General features: G+C 44.2%; 2 protein-coding genes across 2 annotated transcripts in view; one reads left to right on the top strand and one right to left on the bottom strand.

The window, feature by feature from the left end:
* The window catches only part of LOC306661377 (protein Wnt-5b-like), a 96,866-nt gene that overhangs the window by 42,916 nt on the left and 29,497 nt on the right, over positions 1–24,453 (top strand). The window lies entirely within an intron of this gene.
* FBXL14 (F-box and leucine rich repeat protein 14) lies at positions 17,252–22,507 on the bottom strand. Its single transcript, XM_079140357.1, is given in 3 exon segments — positions 17,252–19,775; positions 19,778–19,809; positions 21,170–22,507. Coding segments are annotated over 3 exon segments (1,260 nt in total). The 5' UTR covers positions 22,369–22,507; the 3' UTR covers positions 17,252–19,746.

Below are 24,453 nucleotides of genomic sequence, written 5' to 3' on the forward strand. Positions count from 1 at the left end.
TTATGGCATGAAGGAAGTAGGGTTCAGGGAGTGGGAAAGTGAGACAGGAGAGGGCAGGCAGCCAGTAAAGAGTGGGCCATCAAGAGAGATGGTTACTGGTTACTGCTGTGGGTTTTGTGAGCCAGAACCCACTGGGGAACTCAACCAGGGTAGAGCATCTATCCCCAGGAGCCAGGGCTGGAGTCCTTATGCACCTACTCCTGATAGTTACTGGCTAAGGGCTCTCCAAGGGGATGTTTAATTCCTACCATAATTCCTGATGCTTAATTCCTACCAGGGTGGGCAAAGACATGCAAGAGCGGACAGCTGAGATGTGGGCTCCTGTGCCCTGAGGTGTTGAGGTGTGGAATCCAGGTGCGGACCTACAGTGCACGTGTGCTAAGTTGTGGCGCATTTCACTCTGTGAATCTCTAATCTTCTCTGGATCTAATGGAAGTATAATGCCTAGTATTTTGTCTGACTTTACAAGGTGAAAAGTGAGGCAAGGGAAAGGCAGGCAGGCTAAGAACCACGTGAGTCAGATTTTTGCCTCCATGAACCTAAGCACTGGCTAAATAGTTAATGGACTTTTGAGATTGTGGTCATGGAGACCCAGGGGTGTTAATTCTCCTCTGTCTCTGTGGACTTGTGTCCTTTCTGGGTATTCATGATGGATATGGACAGAATGCAGACTGCCCATGTTGCCTTAAAAGTCAGCTCCTTCTACCCTCGTTTGCAGAATTCTTGGGTGAGAGATCACTGCAGGACAGCAGCAAATTAATATATGCCACATTTCCAGTAGATCTTTTCCTGTGTAGCATTTGTTTTACCACTAATTATCAATCATTGCTATGACTGTTCAACTGGACAATACTCCACTTACTGTTTTAGAATCTTGTGTACAGCTTAGCTTTTAGATATATTTGTGTATATCTTCAAAAGCTTATTTTTGATTTTTTGGTCAAGAGAACTTAAGCAATATAGCTCATCAATTGCATAAACCTAAATAGTGTTGTTTTGTTTTTTTAAAAAGAGGGTTGGCCAGGCATGTTGGCACATGCTCATAATCCCAGCTGCTCTGGAGGCTGAGGTAGGAGGATCACAAGTTTGAGGCCAACTTGGGCAATTTAGTGAGAACCCATCTCAAAATAATTTTTTTTAAAAAGGATGTGGATATAGCTCTGTGGTAGAGTGTCCCTAGATTGAATCTTAGTACTGCACTAAATAAATAAAAGACACCTGCAGGCTGGTTGTGGTGGTGAGCAACTGTAGTCTCACCTCCTCAGGCGCCTTGAGACAGAAGGATAACTTTAGCCCAGAAGTTCAAGGCTGGCCTGGGAGACATAGTGAATCTTTGTATGAGGTCTGGGAGACATAGAGAATCCTTGTCTCAAGAGAAGGAGGAGGAGGAAGGGGAGGGGAGGGGGAGGAGATATAGCTTCATGGCCATGTGCAAGGCCCTGGGTTCAAGGGGAGAAAAAGATACTTTAAATATTCTAGTCATATATGGTTTTTATTTGACTTTAAAAGTATTACCTTAGGAAAGGACATCATGATTATCAAAGAATGACTTTTGAGTAAATTCTGGGGATTTTAAAGATTGATACTAGCAAGCTTACTGCAAGATTGTCCCTATCTCATTTGCAGTCATTACTAATAGCTCTGTCTTCCTCATCTAAGAATCCAATGAGCCTAAGTACATATGACCATATAACCACCCTAGATTCTCCCATCCCACTTGTTCCTCAAATATTTATTACCTACGGTATACCAAGCACTTTGTTTGGGCCATGGGTACCAAAATGCAAAAACAGTTCCTGTCTTAAACTCACCACCCCAACCCTTTTTTTTTCTGGTAAAGTCTTAAGTTCTTTACCTGTGGAGTCTCCTACCAAGGGGATTTCAGAGACCTTACCCTCAAGGATGAGGATGTGTGACTAAAATGACAAGGGACAAGAGGAATGATGCCCGTGTTTGCTTGTGGGAGTCAGGAACATCTTGAAGACAGGTATCAAGAAAAGCAGGCTTTGCAGACAGGTAAGTGGGGATGGAGCCTGCCAGGTGAGGTCATGACAATTCATGCAAGTGAGTTTTGAGGGAGGGAAATTTTTTCCCACCATCAATTGTCCTTAGGCCTTAGCCCATATGGTAACTCAGAAAGTCCCTGTCCCATCCCCAAGGATGAAGGGTGTATGGCATGCTGGAGGAACTGTGACTAAGGACTCAAAGCTGCCATGCACATAGGAGGAAAGGGAAGCCATGGGGAAAAAGACAGGGCTGGATATCAAGGGCCTCAGATGGTGGTGAGAATGAGCCATTGGCAATTGTGACCAAGGAAGTGACAGAATTAGATTTGTGTGTTAGAAAAATCAACCTTGCTGGGCTGGGACTGTAGCTTAGTGGTAGAGCACTTGCCTACCATGTGTGAGGTCCTGGGTTCAATCGTTAGCACCGCATAAAAATAAATAAAGGTATTCTGTCCATCTACAACTCCCAAAAAAACAAAAAAACAAAAAAAAAAAAAAAAGAAAAATCACCCTTGGAAATTGGGTCCAAATTAGAAATGAGGAGGATTAACTTAAGGCCTCAGTAGTGGGGGGAAGGGGGAGATGAAGATGAGGGTAAAGCTCACATGCACTGTGCTGTGGTTTGAGTGTGTCCCCCAAGGTTTATGTGCTGGAAGCTTGATCTTTAGAGTGGCGATGTTGGGAGGAGGTGGAACCTTTAAGAGGTAGGGCCTATTGCAAGGAAATTAAGTCATAGGAGACATAACCCTGGGAAGAGATTAATTCTGACCTCAGAGTGACAACGTTTTTGCATGTGGAAGTTGTTATAAAAAGAGCAAATCTAATCCCAGATTCCCTCTCTGGTCTTTTCATTTGACCTCTTCCGCACTTGCTTCCATCATTGTAATGCCATCCACTGTGAGGCCCTCACCAGAGGGGAGCAGAAGTTGGTGGGTGCCTTGCCAACCTCCAGAACTTTGAAGTAAATAACCTGTTTTCCTTATACATTATCCAGCTTCAAATATTTTGTTATAGCAACAAGAAACAGACGAATACACTCTGGTTGGCCATAGAGTTTAATGAGAGAGAGAGAGAGAGAGAGAGAGAGAGAGAGAGAGAGAGAGAGAGAGAGAGAGAGAGAAATCATACATAACTCTCAGGTTTATTGTTTACTCATCCAGGTGATGCCTTTTATGGAGGCTATAAAGTAAATTTGTGAAAAAAGATCTTTATTTTTTGATGTACTGGGTTGAGATGTCTGGGATATACAAGCAGAGATATTTAATAGTCGGGCCTGTAGATTTGGGTCAAGGGTAGTCAGCATTTGGGTGACATTTCACTTAAGAAATTTGATTCATGCTGGGCACAGTGGCACATGCCTGTAATTCCAGCAACTTAGGAGACTGAGGCAGGAGGATCACAAGTTCAAAGCCTTAGCAACTTAGCAAGGCCTTCCGAAGCAACTTAGTGAGACCCTGTCTCAAAATAAAAATAAGAAGAGCTGGGGATGTTGCTTAGTGATTAAGCGCCCCTGGGTTAAATCCCAGGTACAAAAAAAAAAAAATTGATACAAAACCTTCCAGGGCTGGCACTGTCTGGGAGGCATTCTCAGACACTTGGCCAGGCTAGATCATCCAGATTTGGGTTCTGCTTGTAGTAGGTATTTGTCTTATCAAACTACTGATCACACCTATTATGGTAATTACTGACCGCTTTTCTCTTCCTCAAGAATCTGTAAACTTTGTGAGGCTGGAACCCAGGGTATGTTTCTCAGACCCTAACTCAAAGCTGGGCTCCTGATGGAAGCTGAACATGTACTTTAATACTGGTCAATTGAATGCCACCCCAACCACCCATGAGGGACAATCTTCTAGGAAGAGCGGGAAATACAAAGAAGATATTACAAGACAACCTGTCGGGACACAGGAAGTAGCAGAAGCTTTTACAGATTTCATTGAGCCAGGTCTTGGAGGGTAAGGAAGAGTTCTCCAATCAAATGGGGAGGGGAGAACAATCTAGATCTGGGAGACAGCTTTCACTAAAGCATAGAAAAGTGAAATGTTTGCATGTGACCAGAATAAGAGCCTGGAATTTAGAAGGATGAGGACTGGCAGGAGATAAAAGCTTGAGAAGTCTAAGGGACCACTGGGGGCTTAAGGTACTGAAGTAAGGGGTTAGGACTGTGTTCTTTATGAAACAGGAAGCTAGTGGAAGTTTGAAAGCAGGATAGCAACATAATCTGATTACATTTGTAGGAAGAAATCTCTCAGTATAGAGCAGAGAGGTTGTGAACCCTGTCCCGTCAAAACACATTTTTGGCAAGTACCCAGGCAGTTCTTGTGTGGGTCATCCAAAGACCACACCTGGAGAAAGAGTGGCGCGGAGAAGAAGCTGCAGTAAGTGAAGGCTGGGAACCTGGATTGTAGCTGAGGAGGCAGGGCAGGGAACGTGGGCCACCCTGGCTAGTTAGCGCAAGGTGTTTCAGGGATCTGAAATTCAGGGCCTCAGTGATCCTAGAGCATCAGGGATTTAAAAATAAAATAAAATTCAGAAAAACACACGAAGCTTTGCAATCGTGCCTGGTGCATGCTTGAACAATTGGATGTGGGCAGAGAGCTTTGGGAACACGACTGTGCCAGTGCTCAGTCAGCACAATCCTGCCCTACCCTGGAGACTCCATCTGGTCCCAGCCCCTGGTGTCCTGATCATTATTTAGTATAATGCTAATATTGTCCTGGCTGTTGGAAAGGTTTGAGTAGGAGAGGAAAAGTTAGGATTTTTGTTTTTCTTTTTTGAGTTACCTTTGATGAACTTAATAGTGCATTTCAAAAGTACTTTTTAACCAGTAATGAATAAACAAGTTGCTCCTGAACTAGATGAGAAAGATCTAAACACATCATCTAAACAGTGAGTCTCCAAAGTATCTCTGCTTGCCTTTTGTTTGCCTTTTAAAGTCTGTACAAACACATGTGAACAGACTCTGGACTCTAAGAATAATATTTTTCTCTGGACATATATGGACAGATAAACAAAACCCCAAGGGAGAAAAAACTTCTATTAAAGTAAAAATAAAAGTCTCCCACAGAGTGATCCTCCTTTGCTTCCTGGGGTTTCTTTATTTCACTTTGAGATAAAAGTAGTTTGGCTTCTCAGGAGATGTCAATGAAGAGTTGAACAAAAAGAAAATACTTATCACCCATCTGTCTATCTGATTAGCTATCTACTTGGTCCTGAAAATTCTAGCCATAAGTAACAGACCTTGGTACATGCCTGGGGTTAATGGCACTTGAATAAACACTAACACTGTGCCACTCAGGATCCCCTGAGGAAAACATCCTCCTCCTCATTGGTTAGGGATAATTCAGTACTCCCAGGCTCTGCTCCCCCTCCAAAAGCGCCTATCTGAAGCTCCTGCAGGACTTTGGGAAGCAAATCTGTCCTCACTGCCTCCAGGCACACTGTGATCCTGTGGCTGCAGTTTGCTCTTGGCTTCCGTCCATGCCCTGTCGGTATCTGCAGCTGACAGTCGTGGGAGCGCAGGAAGGTACCTGGTGGTTTCTCCATAGAAGAACAGCAGTGGAGTCAGTAGTGCAATCCATCCCACACACGTGCTCGAGGAATCTTCAGAGAGTTACTGTTTCCCAGGTGGCGTCTTCAGGGAACTGCCTGTGCTCGGCTCCAGGGAGTGATTACAAAGTGGTGTGCAGGTTTGGCACCATCTCTGAACCTTCTTCCTTGGCAGGATCTTCAGTAGAAGGATCCTGTTCTAAGGAAACAGCTGGGAGAAATGTCTCTCGTTTGTGAAGTATGTGTTTGTGTCAACACCAAAACGGATCTGACAAATAGCACACAATGCCTTGACACAGCCCAACAGGTTTTTTCTGTTTACACTTAACTAGCCTAAACAGCAGGAGGAAACCTTAAGTCTTTCCTTTTCTTCTCACAAATGCTTTATCGGATAAAGCTAAACTTGGCTTCCCTGGAGGCTTGTTAGCTGGTGGTGTGCATGTTAAGGTCTGAATAGGCTAAAATGATGTGGGCACCAGGCAGTGGTGGCAGTTCTGGAGATGGGCACCAAGAGTGGGGGGCAGCAGAGGTCCTTACCTGCTCATTTAGCTCCTTGCTCCTCAATATTTTTATACCAGTGAAATCAGGTGGAAGTTGACCTCCAGCAGCCTCAAGGAGGCAGGAGGTGGGGTGAGGGAGCCAAAAGATAGCGATTCAGAGCATTGTCACTTTCTGGAGCTACTGCTTTCAGAAGTGAGAGGGAATTTAGCATCATGTATATAGGAACCAATTCTGCCTCTGTCTGCCTCTGGCCATCTCATTCCTGCACTGAGAATCAAAAGCCAAACTCCAAAGTTGCAATTCTCAGCTTTTCTTTCTCTAAAACACACACAAGACACGCTTGCAGATTGCAGCCTGCAGCACAGCTCCATCAGGCTGTGGCTTGGGAGTCATTCCCAGTGCAACCCCACTTCTTTCTCTTCCGCTGCTGAGAGCAGACCTCCACAGGAGGAGGTGTGAGGTATTCCTCTGTAGCTTCGGCCCTTGGCACAGGACTCGGCCTATAATTGCTGCCAAGTCAATATTGACTAAGTGAAAGATAGCCTTGAATCCACACTCATTTGTATTTTTAAAAAGTCATTCATAAACTTCAGCATTTTAACTATTTAGTTAATAAGGAATCCCAGTAAGCCAGCAGGATTTTGTGATGGTGAAGGACTGCTGTGATGGGTCCCTCAGAAGGAATATTCGTTAGCATTTTTATAGGCTCTTAAAAGTAGCCTTGACTCTGCAACTGATAAAGCCAGCTACTGGCTTTATCAGTCCTGCCACTCGACTGTCAGCTGTGTTGGATACTCCTAATCTTTCCCAGAGAGATCCTTAAGCGGAAGACTAGGGAAGGGAAAGTCCAGTGTTGTCTGATTGCCATTGTCCCTTTGGGGGCTAACCTGGGTGGACATGTTTCATTGCAAGATCTCATACAAATCAAAAATAAGAGTCTCCTAACAGAGCCAGCCTGGGGGCACTGGTCACCTTGCTGCTGTTGGAACTCTGAGAGCTGGAATTGGGTCCAGGATGCAGCCCCCTCTTACAGCTCAGAAGAGTGGGATTGAGGGTTGAAGAGTCTCTTTCATTGCCTTCTACCATTCCTATTCTGGATAATTTCTTTGATAAGGATTATTTTTATTTATTTATTTTGGAGACAGGGTCCTGCATCAATATGGGAGGCTAAGGGAGGAAGATCACAAGTGTGAGGTTAGCCTGGACAATTTTTCTCAAAATAAAATATACAAAAATTAAAAGTGTCTCCAAATAAAAATTAAAAAGGGGCTAGGGAAGTGGCTCAGCAGTAGACTACTTGCCTAGTATGCAAGGTCCTGGTTCCAATCCTCAGTAATGCTAAATAAGTAAGTAAGCAATAAATAAAAATAAGGATTTATCTATACTTTACAGACCAATCTTAAATAGGCCAGCATGTTTTTTGTAAATGTAATTTTTAAAATCTGTGGTTTGGAAGTTGGGGCTGTAACTCAGTGTTAGACAGTTTGACTGATTGGCATCCATGAGGCCTTGCATTCAGTCCCCAGCACTGCAAAAAATAAAAATAAATAAAGACTGTGGGGTGGAGATCACCAATCAAGTGCAATAATGGTCATCTCTCCTCTGGCCACTACAATCTGCAGGAAATGGAATGTGGAGTTTGGATGATAGTGGGGCACCCCGTGGGAGGTGCCTGAGGTGGGGCTTGGGAGCAGAGCTGGGTCAGCTCCAGAATCAGGAGTGCAGAGATACCCAACAAAGTCTCTGGATCCTGGGGTTGCTGAGTTAGGTGAAGCCAATGTCAAGGGTACCCAGACATGATGGGAAAGAATGACCAGGGATCATTTGGACATGTGAAACAATCCAACGAAGACTCCAACTGAGCAGGAGTGAGATATAGTCCTTGGTTATCAAGAGCATAGGAACAGTAGCTAGAGGAGACACCACAGAGAAGGGAGGCTCCATTTCTCACTGCGGGCTACCCCAACTGATGCCCCCTGGAGAAACTAATGTTTTACATCTTCTCAGTCGACTCAAGGACTTTTCCCCACTCTTGGAGGTATGCCAGATTGATGCAATGAACTTGAACTGATAACATTTCAACATTAAGGTACAATTTCTTTATCTCTTTAGACCTTGAGCAAAATTGCTTTAATTTGAAAGCTCACATGTCGTATTTATTAATTCTAATTATGTTCATCTCATTTTTTGGATTCTTTGTAATCTAAGGAGAGTCCAAAAGATGTTTGCATTCCAAAGTACTAAAGTTTTGAACTGCTCTGAAAAAATCTGAGGTGCACTGTGGCTGTTGTTTTATCAAATTGTGGTTGATTTTGTAAGGAAGAGGAACTTTAAAAAAATTGATATTCTGTTGAAACATGGTATTAAAAGGGAAGAGAAGTGGAAGAGTAATGATAAATACCAAAATAATGGTGATAAGCATTGGAAGGTGATTGGGGAAGTTCTGAAGGAGGAAGCTTTGGGGCAGTTCTCCCTGTGATGCAGATTTATGTCACCATTTGTTCCTTATTCATATTGGGCCTACCCTAGGCTTTACTTTAGAGACATTCTACAGTCTCTGGATGAATGTGTCACATCTCTTTTCTAATGAAATTCATCTGCATCTAAAGCAGGGCTATGATTCATTGCTCCTGGAGAAAATGCCGCTGTTACCACATTTCTGAGATAACCAGCAGGCATGATCCAGCAAGCCTGTCTGTCATTATTTGGGGAGGAGGTTCAGAGAGTCCACTTTTGGGTTGGGGATGTGGCTGAGTAATGCTTAGCATGCACAGGGTTCCATCCCCAGCACCATAAACAACCACAAGAGTGCACTCTTATTTGCTTTGTTTAGGAAAACTCAATGATCCCCTCCTCCTGTAAAATCCACCAGAAGTGTTAAAACCATGTTAAATCCTAATAGGATATTTGCATTAAATATTAAAGGTAACATATTAGGTGTAATATTTGCACTTCTACCCATCTGGTTCTCAATTGTTTGGGGTTTTTCTGAGGGGAAACCAAAAAATTGGTAAGGCAAAATATATCAATAAGGCATTTACACTAATGAAAACAAACCAGAGTTTGTTTTTTTTTTAAATCAATAGTTACCATATTATTTATTTTTGACCAAAGGTTTAGAGAAAGGACCTGAAAATTATTATTCAGCCTGGTATTTAGTTTGAAATATATGCTGATTTTTAACTTTCAGAGCTGAATAGTCTAATCCTCGATCATTCCAGAATGAGTTTAGGAATTTGTAATCATTTCCTTTTTACTGGGTATTTGCATACATCTACAGCTAGGATTAGAAGGATGAGCCTCTCTATGATGAAAAAGAACCATAGAACCCAGGGCCAAGATGACAGGCTCATCTTTTTCAATTAAGCCTTAATGAACATTCACGAATAGTACTGACAAACTCCCTTCTGTAGGGTACATTTTTAAATGAAGTTTCCAGTAGACCCATTAAAATGGTTAACATCTTATATTTTAATCCATGTCTTGCCCTGAGATGAAGCATCAGGAGGGTGGTGGATATTTGCTCAGTGTTGAGGGGAAGGGTCAATGTGTATAAATAAGGAGGAGGATATCTGGCAAGGTTGGGAACATGACCTCTTGCCCTCCAAAGCCTGGGAAGCCCCAGTGAATGCTTCCAATCTCAGCAGTGTATGGACACCGTGTGAACTCTCCCCTTTGCACACAGAGCTGGGGTTAGAGGTTAATGAATGAGAGCTTTCCCCGCACTTGGGATCCTGATCAATAGTGGTTTTATACACAAGGGCTTAAATGGGGTCAAAACAGGACCTGCATATATCTTCCAAAGTCTCCAAATCTTTTTGATGTAATGGTGTTCAAAAATGACATCCTTCCACCAGAGAAGGGAGAGGAGAGGCTCTTATGCTTGGAGAGATGGACCAGTACTCCGGGCTCAGTATGTCTGAAGGCAGAACCAAATGGAAAACAGAGTGGGGGGAGGTCCTTGCTGCCCCCTATTCTTCTCTAGTAATCCCTTAAAAAATAATTGCAGACCCAAACCTCTGGCCTCCAGCACATTTTCCACTTGATTAGAGGCCTTTGTGAGGTAGGGAAAGGGACCTGCAGACTTGTACATTGTGCTGGGGCCTGAAATGTCCAGCTGGGATTTTTTTCCATCAAAAGGGGATTTTAGTAAAACCATTATCAGGGGCTTAGAGGAGAAAAGCTGTTGAGCTGCAAGTGAGGGGGTAGATTAGCATTAGCGGGCTTGTTTTGGGCTTGGTGGAAGGGTGGGAAGGTGTTTGCAACCACTTGCACACAGGAGTAAGAACTAACGGGCTTGAAAATGGCACATGGAGCCTTTAACTCTGGGGCATAGAGCAGGAGGGCGATGTAAGTGGCAGAGGATTGCAAAGTTGTGCTTACCACCTGCTTGGTAGCAGCCATGGGTCTTGCTTCTTTAATGATTATGTACAGCACATCACCTGAAATCCACCAGCAATGCTGTGTCCCTCTTGACAATCTGCAGAGGCGCCAAGAAGAAATCAAGAAATTGGGAAGTGGTCATGCTGGATCCCTTTAATGGGCAAATGGACACCTCTGTTTGGGGCATAGGATGGATATTGGGAAGGTTAAGATCACAGCAGCCATGAGTGTCTAGTCTGCAAGAGAGTATTTGGGCTGTGTGAATTTACAAACTGAGCTAGCTATGGGAACCCTCAGGGTGAGAGTTTGGTAAAAGTTATCTAAAATACAAAGTTTTGTCTTCCTGGGATTGCCGGAGCCTTTAGCTGTAACTTGGATAAAATGGAATATGAGAAGTCCAAGTTCTGCAGGTTGGAGGGGGAATGTTCAGACCACAGAAGCCACCTGCCACCTGGAGGGCCTACCTGAGGGATGCCACATAGTCAGCCTGCCCTAGAAACACTTTTCTACACTTCCATGTATGCACTCCTTTCTAGTGTGCTTTTCCTGTGAAAATAGGATGATGGATAAAACAATGTTTGTTCTGATTGCTGGGAGGGTGCACCTAGAATACCAGCTGCACATGTTTTCTTTTTTATTTTTGGTAGCAGGGTTTGAACTCATGGGTATTCCACCACTGAGCCACATCTCCAGCCCTATTTTGTATTTTATTTAGAGATAGGGTCTCACTGAGTTGCTTAGTGCCTCGCTTTTTCTGAGGTTGACTTTGAACTCACCATCCTTTTGCCTCAGCCTCCCGAGCCACTGGAATTACAGGTGTGTGCCACCATGCCCTGATAGCTGCACATCTTTGAGTAGGACATTTTCTGGCTTGTAGGGATTGCCCTTGAGGCCCTATGGGCATTTTTGTGTCAAGTCAAAGTCAAACCACCATGGAGAGAGCCCTGCATACTGAAAACATATGCTAGGCCAGGACAGCTGATCAAAGAGCAACCCTCCCAGGTCATCCCTAGGACCACCTCTAGGAGCTGCTAGTAGTTAAGGTCTACACTGTTCCCTCATTTAATTGTGTCACACTAGCGGGACTTTCTAGTCTGCAAAAGAGTATTTGGGCTGTGTGAATTTACAATGTGTCTGTCCTCCTGGGTCCTCAGCCAGCTGTATTTCCTGCTTCTTGGCTTTATATGCAGTGATACATTCTCTTTTCTTTCCTCTGCAATGTCTTTTCTTTATTTGGGTTGTTTCTCCTGAATCTGTGTTCATTCGATATGGTCACTCACTAATGGGATACTTCAGCTATGGTTTCCATAAAGTTGCCCAGGCAGATTTTCTGTTTTTGTAAGACTGGTGTGAATGGTGCCAGGAATACTAATGTGTTTCTTGCCTAGCCCCTGAGTGCCAGAAGCTTTTCCTTCCTTCCTTCCTTTCTTCTTCTTTTTTTGTTTTTTCTCTAATTAGAAATGACCACTGTCTCACTGAGCTAATCAGCTGGGGGATCACCTGGCTAACGCAGCTTGGTAGATGTAGCCCTAGGGGATGGCCACCTTCTGTCTTCCACCTTTTAATTCCATGTTTGTGCCAGCTGCCCTTCAGACCCATGCTTTGATTCCCTGAGGCCAGACTATTGTGTGCTGAAAGAACAAGACCCCCCGAGGCCTCTCCTGCCCTCAGCCTGTCCCTTATTGTGACATTTTATGGAATCTGGCCAAGTAAGAGAAATTCTTTTTCTTTGTTTTAATTCCTGCTACCCTTTCCTAATGTCTGTTTTCTGAAATCATATCATGCAAGCAACTTCTTTAACAGTTTCGTAAACTCCTTTAGGTTTTATGAAAATATCTTCATCTGGGCAATAAACATACTGTATTCCTTTTAATAACTAAAAAATAAAAATAGGTGCTCCTAAAATTTAACAATTTTTTTCCTAAAGGATCTCTAGAATTTTCATCACAGACAATGTTTCCTAGTTTTCTTCTGTAATAATAATAAAACAGCTAGCTCATTTTCTCTGTTAAAATTTTCATCTCCAAGTATGACTGTAAAATTTCCCATTTGCCAAAATTCCCTAATACAACATTCTAGCCATAGATTGTATGACATGGTCTTGAAGACTTAGAGGAAGACATTTGATTTCCCTAGGCTCCAAAAGCAGAGAGCTGCTGGATAGTTCAGGGAGACTTTGTGGGATAGTTATACTACTCCAAAAGCAGTTCTCAGCATCCTGCTCCTGGGAGTTACTTCACTGATACCTTTAGATTCAATGTCATCTTTTGGAGAAAGTGAGATTCCTCTTGTCAACTCTCACACCCTGGGGAAATTCTACAGGAGAGGTGAGGACATGGTCATCTCATAGAGGGACAATGACCAGCCTGGATCTGACAGCTGTGAGGAGGTTCACATCCTCTGAAGTAGTCTCCAACTCCCAGACAATGCTGCCGCCTGCTGGTCAAATACAGGGCTTGCAGAAGTGCTGAAAAATTAATTTCTCCACTTTCTGGCTTCCCCAGTGGAGAACAAATATTTAGTTTTGAATCAGCCCTACTTATTTTTACTGCCTTATATTAGATCCTGAGATCATTTTCATAAACTTAGGGCAAAGTAAAACATAGTGTTGGATTCCTTTGATACTTCGATACTATTTGGATGTAATCCATAGCTTCATTACAATGGATGAAGCTATGGATTCATAGGAAGTGTCAAGGAACAGGGTTTTTTTGTTTGTTTGTTTGCTTGTTTCATAGGAAGTGTCAAGGAACAGTTCAGAAAGAGAACAGTTTTCCACCCCTACATTTCAATAACATGTAGTGCTTGACTGCTGCTTCCTAACTCACATTTTTGTTTCTACAGTATGCAGTGATGAAATCTTTGGTTGTTAAATCCTGTGTCATAGTAGTGCATTTCTGCAGCTCCTCTTGTGATTCCATTGAAAATTAGACCCTCTCTATGGCGGAAAAAAGACCAGCTGCCTTTCTGTGGGTCACCCTGTTCTGATTGTTATGATCTGACTCTGAGCACAATGACTGGGCATCTGTTTCAAGTGTACAGATGTCAAGGAGGGCTGGCAGAGTCCTCACCTGCCTGCTCCCTATACCAGACTCTGGAAACTTGAAAACCCTCTCTGTTCCCTGTAGCAGCCAGCTGTGAGTCCCACAAAGTTCAGGAGGCCAAGAACCTGGCACCATCATTTTATAGATTCCTGACCGGCTAAATTTTGTGCATTTGAAATGAGCTAGAAGAGCTAGAAATTGTCACTTTCTTCTTGTTTGCTTAAGAGACACTTACTGTCCATTCATCCATCCATCCATCCTTCTCTGTTTCTTTCTGATAGTTAACAGCTGCAGGTTTTTGAGCAATGAAATTAAGATTTAAAATATTGGAAGTAGAAAAGGAAGGCACTAAATATATTGTCTTTCATCTAAGAACGTAAGTATTTATTTGAGTGCCTTAACATGATTTCTCCCTTACATTAGCTATTTATCAAAGTTTAGCCTCCGTGACTTAAAAGTCTAAAGACTATCAGGACTAATTTTTGTGGTTCCTCCCTATTTAGAGACCAGTTCTCAAAGAACTTTGCCCTGGGCTAGAAGGTGGAAGTAGATGTATACATAAATAATGCCAGTTTGGGGTTAAGATTTCCTGAGGAGAAATATTATTAAAGATGTTTGTGGTAAATATTTTCTCATATCCTTTTTAGATGAGAACTATAATGCTTCCCAAACCAAAACTGAATAACTCCCCACTATTTTTGAAAAATTAATCTGGTCTTAAAAGAACTATTTTCCCATGATCCAATTCCAGTATCCTGGATCTGTGATGAGTAGTAATTATTGAAAGGCAGCTGTGTGGTAGGCCTGATTCTTCTGGAGTGGAAATGGAGGAGGAATAAATGTGAGAAGGTGCCTCCTACTATCAAATTAGACCCTTTTACTCTTTCTGGACAAGAGGGATTTGTAACTAAAACATTTGTGAAGTTAATTAAGCCTTTTTACCCTTGAGGAAGAGAAAAAAGCTAGGGTTCCTACAACTCAATTCTACTTTATAAAATGTGACACACATTCATAGTATATTAAATGTATGTAAGTTCTTGGCTTTGAGGCTATCACAAGCACAAACTTCCAGGATTTGTACTGCATATTACTATTTAAGACAACCCAGTGTTTTTAAAACTGGCTCAAATCCTTTGTAGGCAACAGGTAACAGATTTGATACGACTAACCACTTTAGACCCTTTTAGATTATTTGCCAATCTGCCCTGATTTCTCAGCTTCTTGAATAACCCTGTGTGTAATGTTTGCAAAACACATCTAAAGTTTACAAACTATAATGCATTTAAAAAAGCAACAACTTGGGGCTGGGGAGATAGCTTAGTCGGTAGAGTGCTTGCCTTGTAAGCACAAGGCCCTGGGTTCAATCCCCAGCACCCAAAAAAAAGCAACAACTTTCGGCATTTGGGGGTATTTTTATTTTTCTATTCCTGATGAAAATAATATGCTCTAGTGCTAGACATTTCTGAACAGAGGGGTGGTGTTTTATAGTGTCCCACAGAACTACCTGCAAGTCAAACACCTTCTGATGCTCAGTAAAATCTGGAGCAGCCTTGGCTTCGAGACTGAATCCTTGTGTCATCTATGTAAAATCTTTTTGACCGTGTCACGCTTCTTTCACCCTTAATAAAGTTAAATGTGCACATCTGAGAAAACAAAACTTTCAAGACAGAGAACTTGAACATGCTGTTACAACTAAATTCCTCCAGTAGATCACATTTGCCTTCCTAACACTGTCTTACTTGGGTTTCTTTCCTGCTGCTGCTGATCCAGTTCCCTTCTTTGTAATTGAGACTCATTATTTTTCACAATCACAAATATAAGAATCCTTGTTTGTTTTTGTAATGCTGGGGATCAAACCCAGGGCCTGGAACATGCTAGGAAAGTGCACTACCACTGGGCTATGCTACACCCACAGCCCTCTTGTAAGTTTTTTATAAGGACATGTAGCATTTGTTCCTTAAACAATTAAAATAGGAGGGTAATGAGAGAATAAGATCTTAAGTCCTTTTTAGGAAAATAAGTATCCTTTTCTGGGCTAACAAACAGCAGGCGGAGGATGCACACTTTTGTCACTTTACTGAGGAGGGGGGTCGAACACATCCTGCTCCAGGACTGCTGCAGTTAATATGGGAAGCTTACTGTATCTTGTGCCTCAACTGGAATACTTGGCTTTACTTAGTACCAAGCATTCTGGGTTGGTAAAGGCAACTCAGAGCAATCCCTGGAAGAAAGGAAAAGATCATCAGTGGACATTTAAAAATATTTGCTAATTGTCTAGAAACACCATTTCCATATAAGACCTGAGAACTGCTCTTCACCAAGTCGTGCACATACCTTTGATTAGTTATGAATTATGAATAGTTGGTCCAGATCTGAATACCAATGTTTCCTCTACTTTACCATATTTGCTTTTAGAAAAATTTAACTTGCTACTTAATATTGCAATAAGAACATCGACAAAAATGAGATAATATGTGGCCCAAACATGAGCTTAGGTTTAAATGCAGTGTTCTAATTTCTAATCCTATGTTTTCCTCATGGTACACATTATTTCATCAAAAAGCCTCACTCCTCTGGCTCCTCAGGGGTTTATAATGGCACAAAATTTAGGTCTTGCCCTCTACTAAAGGGACAGAATTAACTTTTAAAAGAGGTGATGTTTGGTGCAGGCAAGAGAAAGAGAACAGAGAAGGGGCCAGTAGATGACTTACTCCAGTCCCTCCCTTTCCCCAGCAGAACAGAGCAAAGATCAGAGGCCAGGGGCTTCTCTTTTCAGAGGACTGGGAAGAGACAGTTGTCAGAAGCTGCATGACGTCTTGGTTTTGTTTTACAAATCTGATCTTTTAATCAAGAGGATCTTATTCTTTGGAAACACAGTGATCCCCTGGGGCCAAAACCCTTTTCCCCTTTGAAAACCTAAGTTCAAATTCTCTAAGTAAAAAACTGAAAGGTTTAACTTATCTGCCAAGACCAGCATGTATGTAGTAACCACTCAGGAAAGCACCAGTCTGGGGGGGACAGGCCATACTTCAGTTCACATCCTGTATGTCCTTATTTAGAGTTCTTACCTTTAAAAAGATATCCAGCAAAAGGAATATTTGCTTTTGCAGATCTTTATTATTGATGTGAACCATAAAAAAAAAAAAAAAAAAAAAAAAGACCAGTTTGAGTTTTCTTCCACCATTTAAGGATGTACTGATACTGGCTTTGAATTTCAATAAATATAAGTTAGGCAAGCATCCTTGTCCCTGTTGACAAATGTGGAATAAATCAAGTGGGCTTTTCCCTCCTCCCCCACCAGTTAGGATTAAGGAATTCAGCAGGAATTATGCAGCAGCACCCCGCACTCTTAGCTAGAGGCCCATCATGGCCCTTAGGAGGCTGCAAAGTTGTCTGAACCCTACAGTTGCCCCATGAGAATTAGTAAGAAAATACATGAAGCCTTTTCTTGACTACTACCCAAACAGTTCCTGTTGAGGTTTATTACTACTAAATGGTAAAGTTCACACTAAATTTACATATTTTTCCACTTCTTAAGTTTCAGCAAATACCTGAACCACGTTTAGTTATCTAAGTTTCACAAAAGTGCCTTTTAACTTTTGTACCACCCACAAAGCAACTCACTTTCTTTTCTTTTTTTTGGTACTGGGGATTGAACCCAGGGTCACTTAACCACTGAGCCACATCTCCAGCCCTGCTTTTTTTTTTTTTTTTTTTTTTTTTTTTTCATTTTTTTTTGTATATTATTTAGAGACAGGGTCTCACTGAGTTGCTTAGGGTCTTGCTGAGGCTGGCTTTGAACTTGTAATCCTCCTGCCTCAGATGCTGGGATTACAGTTGTGCGCCACGCCTGGCTAACAACTTTCTTTGGTGCTCCTAAACACATTCTTCCATTTCTGTCCTGTAGGTATGGTGGGGATCAAGCCCTCGTATGCCCCAAATTTATCCTGACCCTCTTTGAAGCAGCACCTGTGGCATAAGCTTGTTCACAGTTCCTGCTCTTTCTGGGGGGACACCTCACTGGAAACCACCATTTCCAGTGCTCAGTAACTGAACCTTCTCAGAGTAGAATAGAGCTGAACTTTAGAAGTGGACCTGCTGGAATCCTTCACTTTCTGGTTGAATAACATAAGGCAGGTATTATGCCTTATCTGGAAAATGGGGAGACCTATTTTAGAAGGGTGCTTTGAGGATTAAAATTTACAAGTACTGCTGGGCACCATGGCATACGCCTGTAATCCCAGTGACTTTGGAAGCTGAGGCAGGATCACAAATTCTAGGCCAGCCTCAACAACTAAGCAAGGCCCTGTCTCAAAATAAAAATAAAGGAGTGGGGATGTAGCCTGGTGATAAAATGCCCTGGTTTCAATCCCCAGTACTAAAAAAAAAAATTATGCAAAGCCCACATATGTTCTCAACACATAATTATAATTTCTTTCCATCCAAAAAGGTTGAGATAAGCAGTTGACCTTCATTGCTGACAAGTGGTTTATTCATCTTTTCCTGAGAAGGTCTAGATATAAAGTATGCCTAGTTCAGGATAAGGACATGAGACCCGTGATCTTAACTTTCAACATTAATTTACCAACCGTTAGTCTATCTTATATTTAACCTTTAACATTAAAAAAAAGGAAACAAAATAGAAAATTATTCAGGTTACATGTGGTAGTAGGATTATTTTGCATGTGAAAATGAAGAATGTGAGCAGAGTCAGACTTAGGAGGTGCTCAAATTTTTATTGACTGAATGAATCTGTACAGCCACACAGTCTTTTGGAAGAAAAATAGGCTAGGAACCTATGGCTTGTGTAACCTTTGGGAATTGTGTCAAATGCTAAATTAAAAACCTGGCCCTAATTCAAAGTCCCTACTTCTTACTAGGATTCACACATTTTTTTTCCCCTTCAGGCAATAAGTACTGTAACCTAAGTGGGAAGAAAAAGATCCACACCTTCCCCACAGAAAAGGAAGATGGATCTAGTGTCAGGCTCAATTAGACCCAATTGTGATGGCTCTCCAAAAAGGAACAATGCAGCTTTTGTGATATGCTCAAGTTGAAGGCTTGGAAATTTTACAAAACAATCTTAACCCAAGAGAAATCTGGGTTCTAGCCCTCTTCCTGGAAAGAGCTGCTGATCCAGGAAAGTTTGATACTGCTCTTATCAGCACTCACTGGGATCAGTGCTTTTTTGTTGTTAAGGAATAAAAAGTAACCTCCGAAACAACTAAGACAAACCTATGTGAAAGCAGGGATATGAATTACTGTGCAACTGAGAGCATTTATAGTCACCAGTTTCCATGGCTCAATCACTGGGTGTCAGATTATTTGGTTATTGTCTTCCAAAGGGAACTCTTTGCTAGAATTGTTGGTATTCATTTATCTGCACGAATTCAGTCTAAGAACCCTCAACTGAGTGGCTCGAGTGGCCTCCGTGTTATAAGTGCTTAAAATGCAAATGTGCAAGAACCCCGGGCCAACCTCCCCAACCCCCAGGAAAGTGCTTCAATGCAGCCAGGACTGGAGGGGAATGTTAAAAAGAGGGGTAGAACTGCCCTCCTCCTTTCCACTGGGACCCTCGCTCACACTGTGAGATTGAGTATGCATGACTGAGCGAGGAGCAGGCAAGGACAGCAGCGCTCTTTTAACTTTTCTGAACAATGGCTTCAGCTCCCTCCACCCCTCACATCCTCCCCACACCAGCTCTAAGAGTAAAGACACCCATCTTACTTGGCCACTTCCATATCTCATGACCCATTTTTTTCAGTGTTACCCCTAGATCTAATTCCACCCAAAGAAAAACTGGTAGTTTGGGGGCAATTGTGACTCTTACAAGTCAAATTTTTAAAAAAGTTTCATTTTGTTCAGTTTCTTTAAATTTCCATGTTTACAGTTTAAAACCAAAACTATAGAATTCTCCAGTCTAATCACAATTTTAGAAACCAAACATTTGGGTGTCACTGGTAAACCTTACACAGAATAAATTTTTAACCATGAGCTTCTCACTCATATAGGATGCACCACACTCTATACCTTACTTCTTTCTACCTTACATTGTACAAACACCTCCTACTTTGGCATGTACCCAAACACACAATGCCTTAAAAATAATTCACAGATACAAGGTTTTTTTTGTGCTTTTTTTTTTTAAAAACATACTTCATATTTCCTCTTTATTATATAAATATCAGTTTAACCTTTTAATGTAAGAATATAAACGTTTTAAGAGGATCTTTGTTATTATTTATACAAATTCACAAACAGTACAATTAAATGATAAAGGTCTCTGGGTTTCTTTAACTCCATGTTCTCGCATGTTGCTGTGGAGGATTCTAAAAAAATAAACAAACAAACAAAATCCAACAAAAATATACATCCTACTCAAAAGCGATTTTTTTTAAAGCCACAAGTCCCAACCCCCACCAAAATAAAGTCATCTATTCCTCCATTTAGAAACAGATCTTTTTAAAACCCACAAACTCCCATTTTATTAACAGAACACAGATAAGACGTGAATTTCAGTCTCCTCCCCTTCACATTGTGGGCCCCAGGGTCTCTGTAGGCCAACTTTGCTCTGTACTTCCATCAGGAAGCCTCACTGTGTGACCTTTTTGTGAAGAAACTTGGAAGAGGGTGAGGGTAGGGCATAATTTGCATATATAATAATCATTTTCAAGACACAATCTGCATCTCAAACAAACAAAAAAGCAGTTCAACTCTCATTTCTCCCACACATTTGTGCTATAAATTAAGTCAAGATTTAGGAACACAGTTGGGTCCTCAAATCCCAATGGACAAGGAGAAAAAGAAAATTACAGCCAGAATGTAGAAGGACACACTGGGTGGATGGAGGTTGGGAAGAAGCCAAAACAAAAAGACATACAAACCCAATGGGCATCTTTCCAGTCTAGGCACAAAAACGTTTCAGTCTCAAAATATCTCTCTTGTAGAATTCCAGGGCTTCAGAGAAAAAAGTAAACTAAAACGAGGTAGCCAGACATATATATATATAATATATATATAATTTATATATATAATATATATAGAATATATTCAGCAGAAAAAAAAGACCATGATTTCCAATTTCTTCAAAAAATAAAAAAGGAAAGCAGATAAAAATGAAATGAGTGTTAATAGCAGAGTACTGTAAAAGGAGAAGTGATGAGAAGAGACTGGGATTAGTTACAAAGTGGAAGAAGGGTGAAAAGGCCGTTGTAGTTGGGTTTGCTTTTTATACATTTCAAAATAAAAACCAGATCACAGTATTCAAATGAAAGCTTAAGTGAAGGCAGACATTTTCCTCAACTCCTCAGGGTTGAGAGGACTAGTCACTCCCCACCCCCACCCCATTTACAAATGCCAAGCAGTGGGGATACAGTAGCTGAAAACAGTCCTCCATCCCCTGCAGAGAGGAGTGGGTGGGTAAGTAGCAGAGTCCATTTCTCCATCCGCAGGGAAAAGGAGAGGGAAATAGGGCAGTGGCAGAAGAGGAGCCCCTGAGGCAACCGGAAGGGGCTGGTAGCAAGGAAGGGCGCCGGAGGAGGAGAAATGGGCTTGGGCTTCATGTCATTGCCCTATCTCAGCCATCGCCATGAACTATGTCTAAATGTACGAGTGAGTGTGTGCGGGTCGGTGGTGGTGAAGGGAGGGTGAACAGGGCAGGACAGGGGGAGCTGGTGCTGCCGCCCTCACCTGACCTTCTCACTGTCCGTCATCTGCCAGAGTCCCAGGTTGAGTACCTTGAGGCAGGGCAGCTGTGTGATGCGCTCCAGGCCGCGCTTGGTGATCCGGGTACAGCCGTATAGGTCTATGCCAGTAAGCTGGCTCAGGTGCTCAGCAATCAGCTCCAGGCCCTTGTCGGTGATGCGTACACACTGTCCAATGTTGAGCGTGCGCAGCCCGTGCATCTGCCGCACCATGCGGTTGATGCCATCATCACTGATGTGGCAGGAGCAGAGGGAGAGGGACTTGAGGCCGTCCAACCCCTGGGCTATGTAGGCCAGACTCTGGTCTCCCACTTTGTCACAGAAGGACACATCAAGCCCCGAGAGGCGTAGGCTGCCCATGGCTAGATGCATGATGCCTGTGTCACTGATATTGTCGCAGGAGCGCAGGTTAAGGCTGCGTAGGCTGCCCATGTGCGACAGGTGCAGGAGGCCTGCGTCTGAGATGCCCCCGCAAAAGCTGAGATTGAGGAGCCTCAGGCCTGTCAGCCCTCGGGAGATGTGCTTTAGAGAAAGATCCGTGAGCTTCTGGCAGTCCTGCAGCGTGAGCTGCTCCAGGCCCAGGCAGCCCTCCGCCGCACTGCGCGTCATGCCGGCCAGGTGCCCGATGCCCACGTCCGAGAGGTGGCGGCAGCTGCGAAGGTTAAGGCTCTTGAGGCGCTGCAAACCCCAAGCGATAAGCAGAAGGCCGGTGTTGGTAATGTTGCTGCAACCCCCCAGCTCCAGCACCTCCAGGCCCTTGAGGTACTGGGCTATGCGGCCCAGACTGCTGTCGGTGATCTGCTTGCAGAGGCTCAGATTGAGGGCGCGCAAGGAGCCGATTTCCTGCACAAATGCGTGGCCCAGCCCGTTGTCGGTGAGGTTGTAGCATCCGCTGAGGTTGAGGCTCTCGATGTTGGCCATGCCCTGGATCACGTAGCTGAGGCTGCGGCGGAGGCTCAGGATCTGCACACGACGGATGCCCCGGGCCTGCAGGCTGGGGAACAGCGACGGGTTGGCCCGGCGCAGGTGCAGCTTGGCCTCCACCCCCCGCCATACCGACTTGTGGTAGGCGGCGTCCCGCCAGGCCGTGCACACCTGCGCCGCGCGCCCCTTGTCCCGCACGTCCAGGTAGCCGAAGATCATAGCCAGCAGCTCGGGGAACAAACATGAGATGTGGGTCTCCATCTTCCTCCTCCCCCCTCCGCGGCGCTGGGGGGAGGAGGCGCGGGCCCCGCCGCTCCTGCCCCGCGGAGGCGACGAGAGCGGTCCGCCCCGGCTGCCGCCTCGGGCCCAACGAACGGCCCCTCCCCGCCTTCCGGCTCCGGCCGCCGCCGCCGCTCCTCCTCCTGGTCCGTCCGTCCTTCCTTCCTTCCTGTCGGCTTCGCCTCCCTGCCCTTCCCTCCCCCCGCCCCGGGCTCCGCTGGTCCTCACATCCCGGGCGGGGAAGGCGCCTCTCACTCCCGGCGCCGGCCGCCGCTGCCTTGGCTCTAAGCACGCCGCGCTCCGGCCACGCCGCTCTGCCTGCTCGGCCGCCGCCGCTCCCACGCCCCCTGCTGCATCCTCCGCCTCCCGACGCCGCCGCCTCCGGCCGCCGCCGCTGCTGCGCGGGCCGGCGGGCCGGCGAGGGGGCCCGGGGCCGGGCGCTCGGGCTCCGGGCGCTGGGGAGGCTTCCTGCTGCCTTTGTCTCTCGCCCGCTTTTCAAACCTCCCAGCCCCGGGCCGCCCGCACTCGGCCGCCCAGGCGGGGGGACCAGGAGGCCAATCCGGGCCACCGGGCGCACGTTCCTTCTCCCCCCGCCGTCCGCGGGCACTTGGGAGCTGCCGGCCCCGGCACGGAGGACGCCGCGCGGCCGGCTGCCAGAGCACGGCTCGGCGCAGACCCCGGGGCTAGCAGGCGGGCCGCGCGTTTGGTAGAGTCCAGCACCGACCCCTCGGCTCGACTGTTCCTTCACGCGTCCCCTCCTCCCTTTCTGGCTCCCCCCGCGTGCGCCCGCGCAATGGTACGAGCCTGCGCTGCCGGAACTGTCGGAGCCGTTACCCTGGAAACCAAGTTCTTCCCAGTCTGGTCGCCCCTGAGGTTTAACCCTGTAGGCGCCATCCGAGAGCAGCTGTCAGCAACGCGCTTCCCCACCCCTTAGTCTTTTCACCCTGTAGCCCGTTATTGAGCCAGTCCCTCTCCGAGCCACGCCCCAGCACTCTTCCTTCTTTTCTTTGGTGCAGCCCCTTCCCAGTTACTCTACAATTCCTGACCCTTACTTTACACCCTTCTCCCTTTATTTTTCTTGCAACATCAGTACTCAGTAATCATCACCCAACTCGCCTTCCTTTATTTGCTGTCCCTAATGCACCTTAACACATCTCTTCTCACACCCCAGTTTCCTCCGCTGGGATGGTTTTCTATAGTTCCTTTCTCACCAGCCTTTCGCCTTAAATTGGGAAGAAATTGGGTATTATGCAGTTGAGTGTAATGCTGACTCGTTCCAGTACTCGTTTTAGAATTTTCTAGAATTATCCATCGCTACTTCCTTCTAGCACCTTCTGGTTGTTTGTAGACACTACCGTGTGTTTTCCTCAGTACTTCGTACATCAAAACTTCCTTCCACTTCCGCACTTTGCTGCCACCCTATGCCCTCGGTCTGCTTTGCTGCTAAAAGGGAGCACCCTTCTCTATGCTTTGTTTTATCAGTTCTTTCTCGTCATCCTCAGACTATAAATTCCATGGCCCAATTGTACTGATAGCTGATGTATCTGTATGTATTGATTCAAATATACTTATTAGTAAAATGGAATGACTGTTCAACTTGATGGAAGATGCTCCAGCATCTTTTGGTTTATGAACTGTGTTTTATGGAACCAGGGCAATGCTCCATTCTAGAATGCAGCCCCTGGGTCTTAAATGCTCATGCAGAGGATAGGATTTCAGAGTTTCATTTAATTATTCCCAAGACAAGAATTTTTGAATCAGAGAAAATGATCCTGTATATTTTTAATTAAGTTACGAATTCACACAACTACATACAAAACAATCTGATTTATCTAGAAGAAAAGGAGAATGATTTCATTGATCCTTTGGCGACCCGAACAAGATTTTTTGGTCTTTTGCCTAGGCCACCAATACTAAACACAAGTACATACAGATTCACTAGTAGCCATACTGTATATTTTATACCCCCACCCAGTCCTCCTTCTTAAATCAGGAAATGTAGAAGAAAAAATTCTTACAAGCTTTTATCTTATCCCTATTACATATAGTATGAGGCCCATAGATCCA

The sequence above is a fragment of the Sciurus vulgaris genome, assembly GCF_902686455.1.
Source record: "Sciurus vulgaris genome assembly, chromosome: 5".
NCBI classification, from domain to species: Eukaryota; Metazoa; Chordata; class Mammalia; order Rodentia; family Sciuridae; genus Sciurus; species Sciurus vulgaris.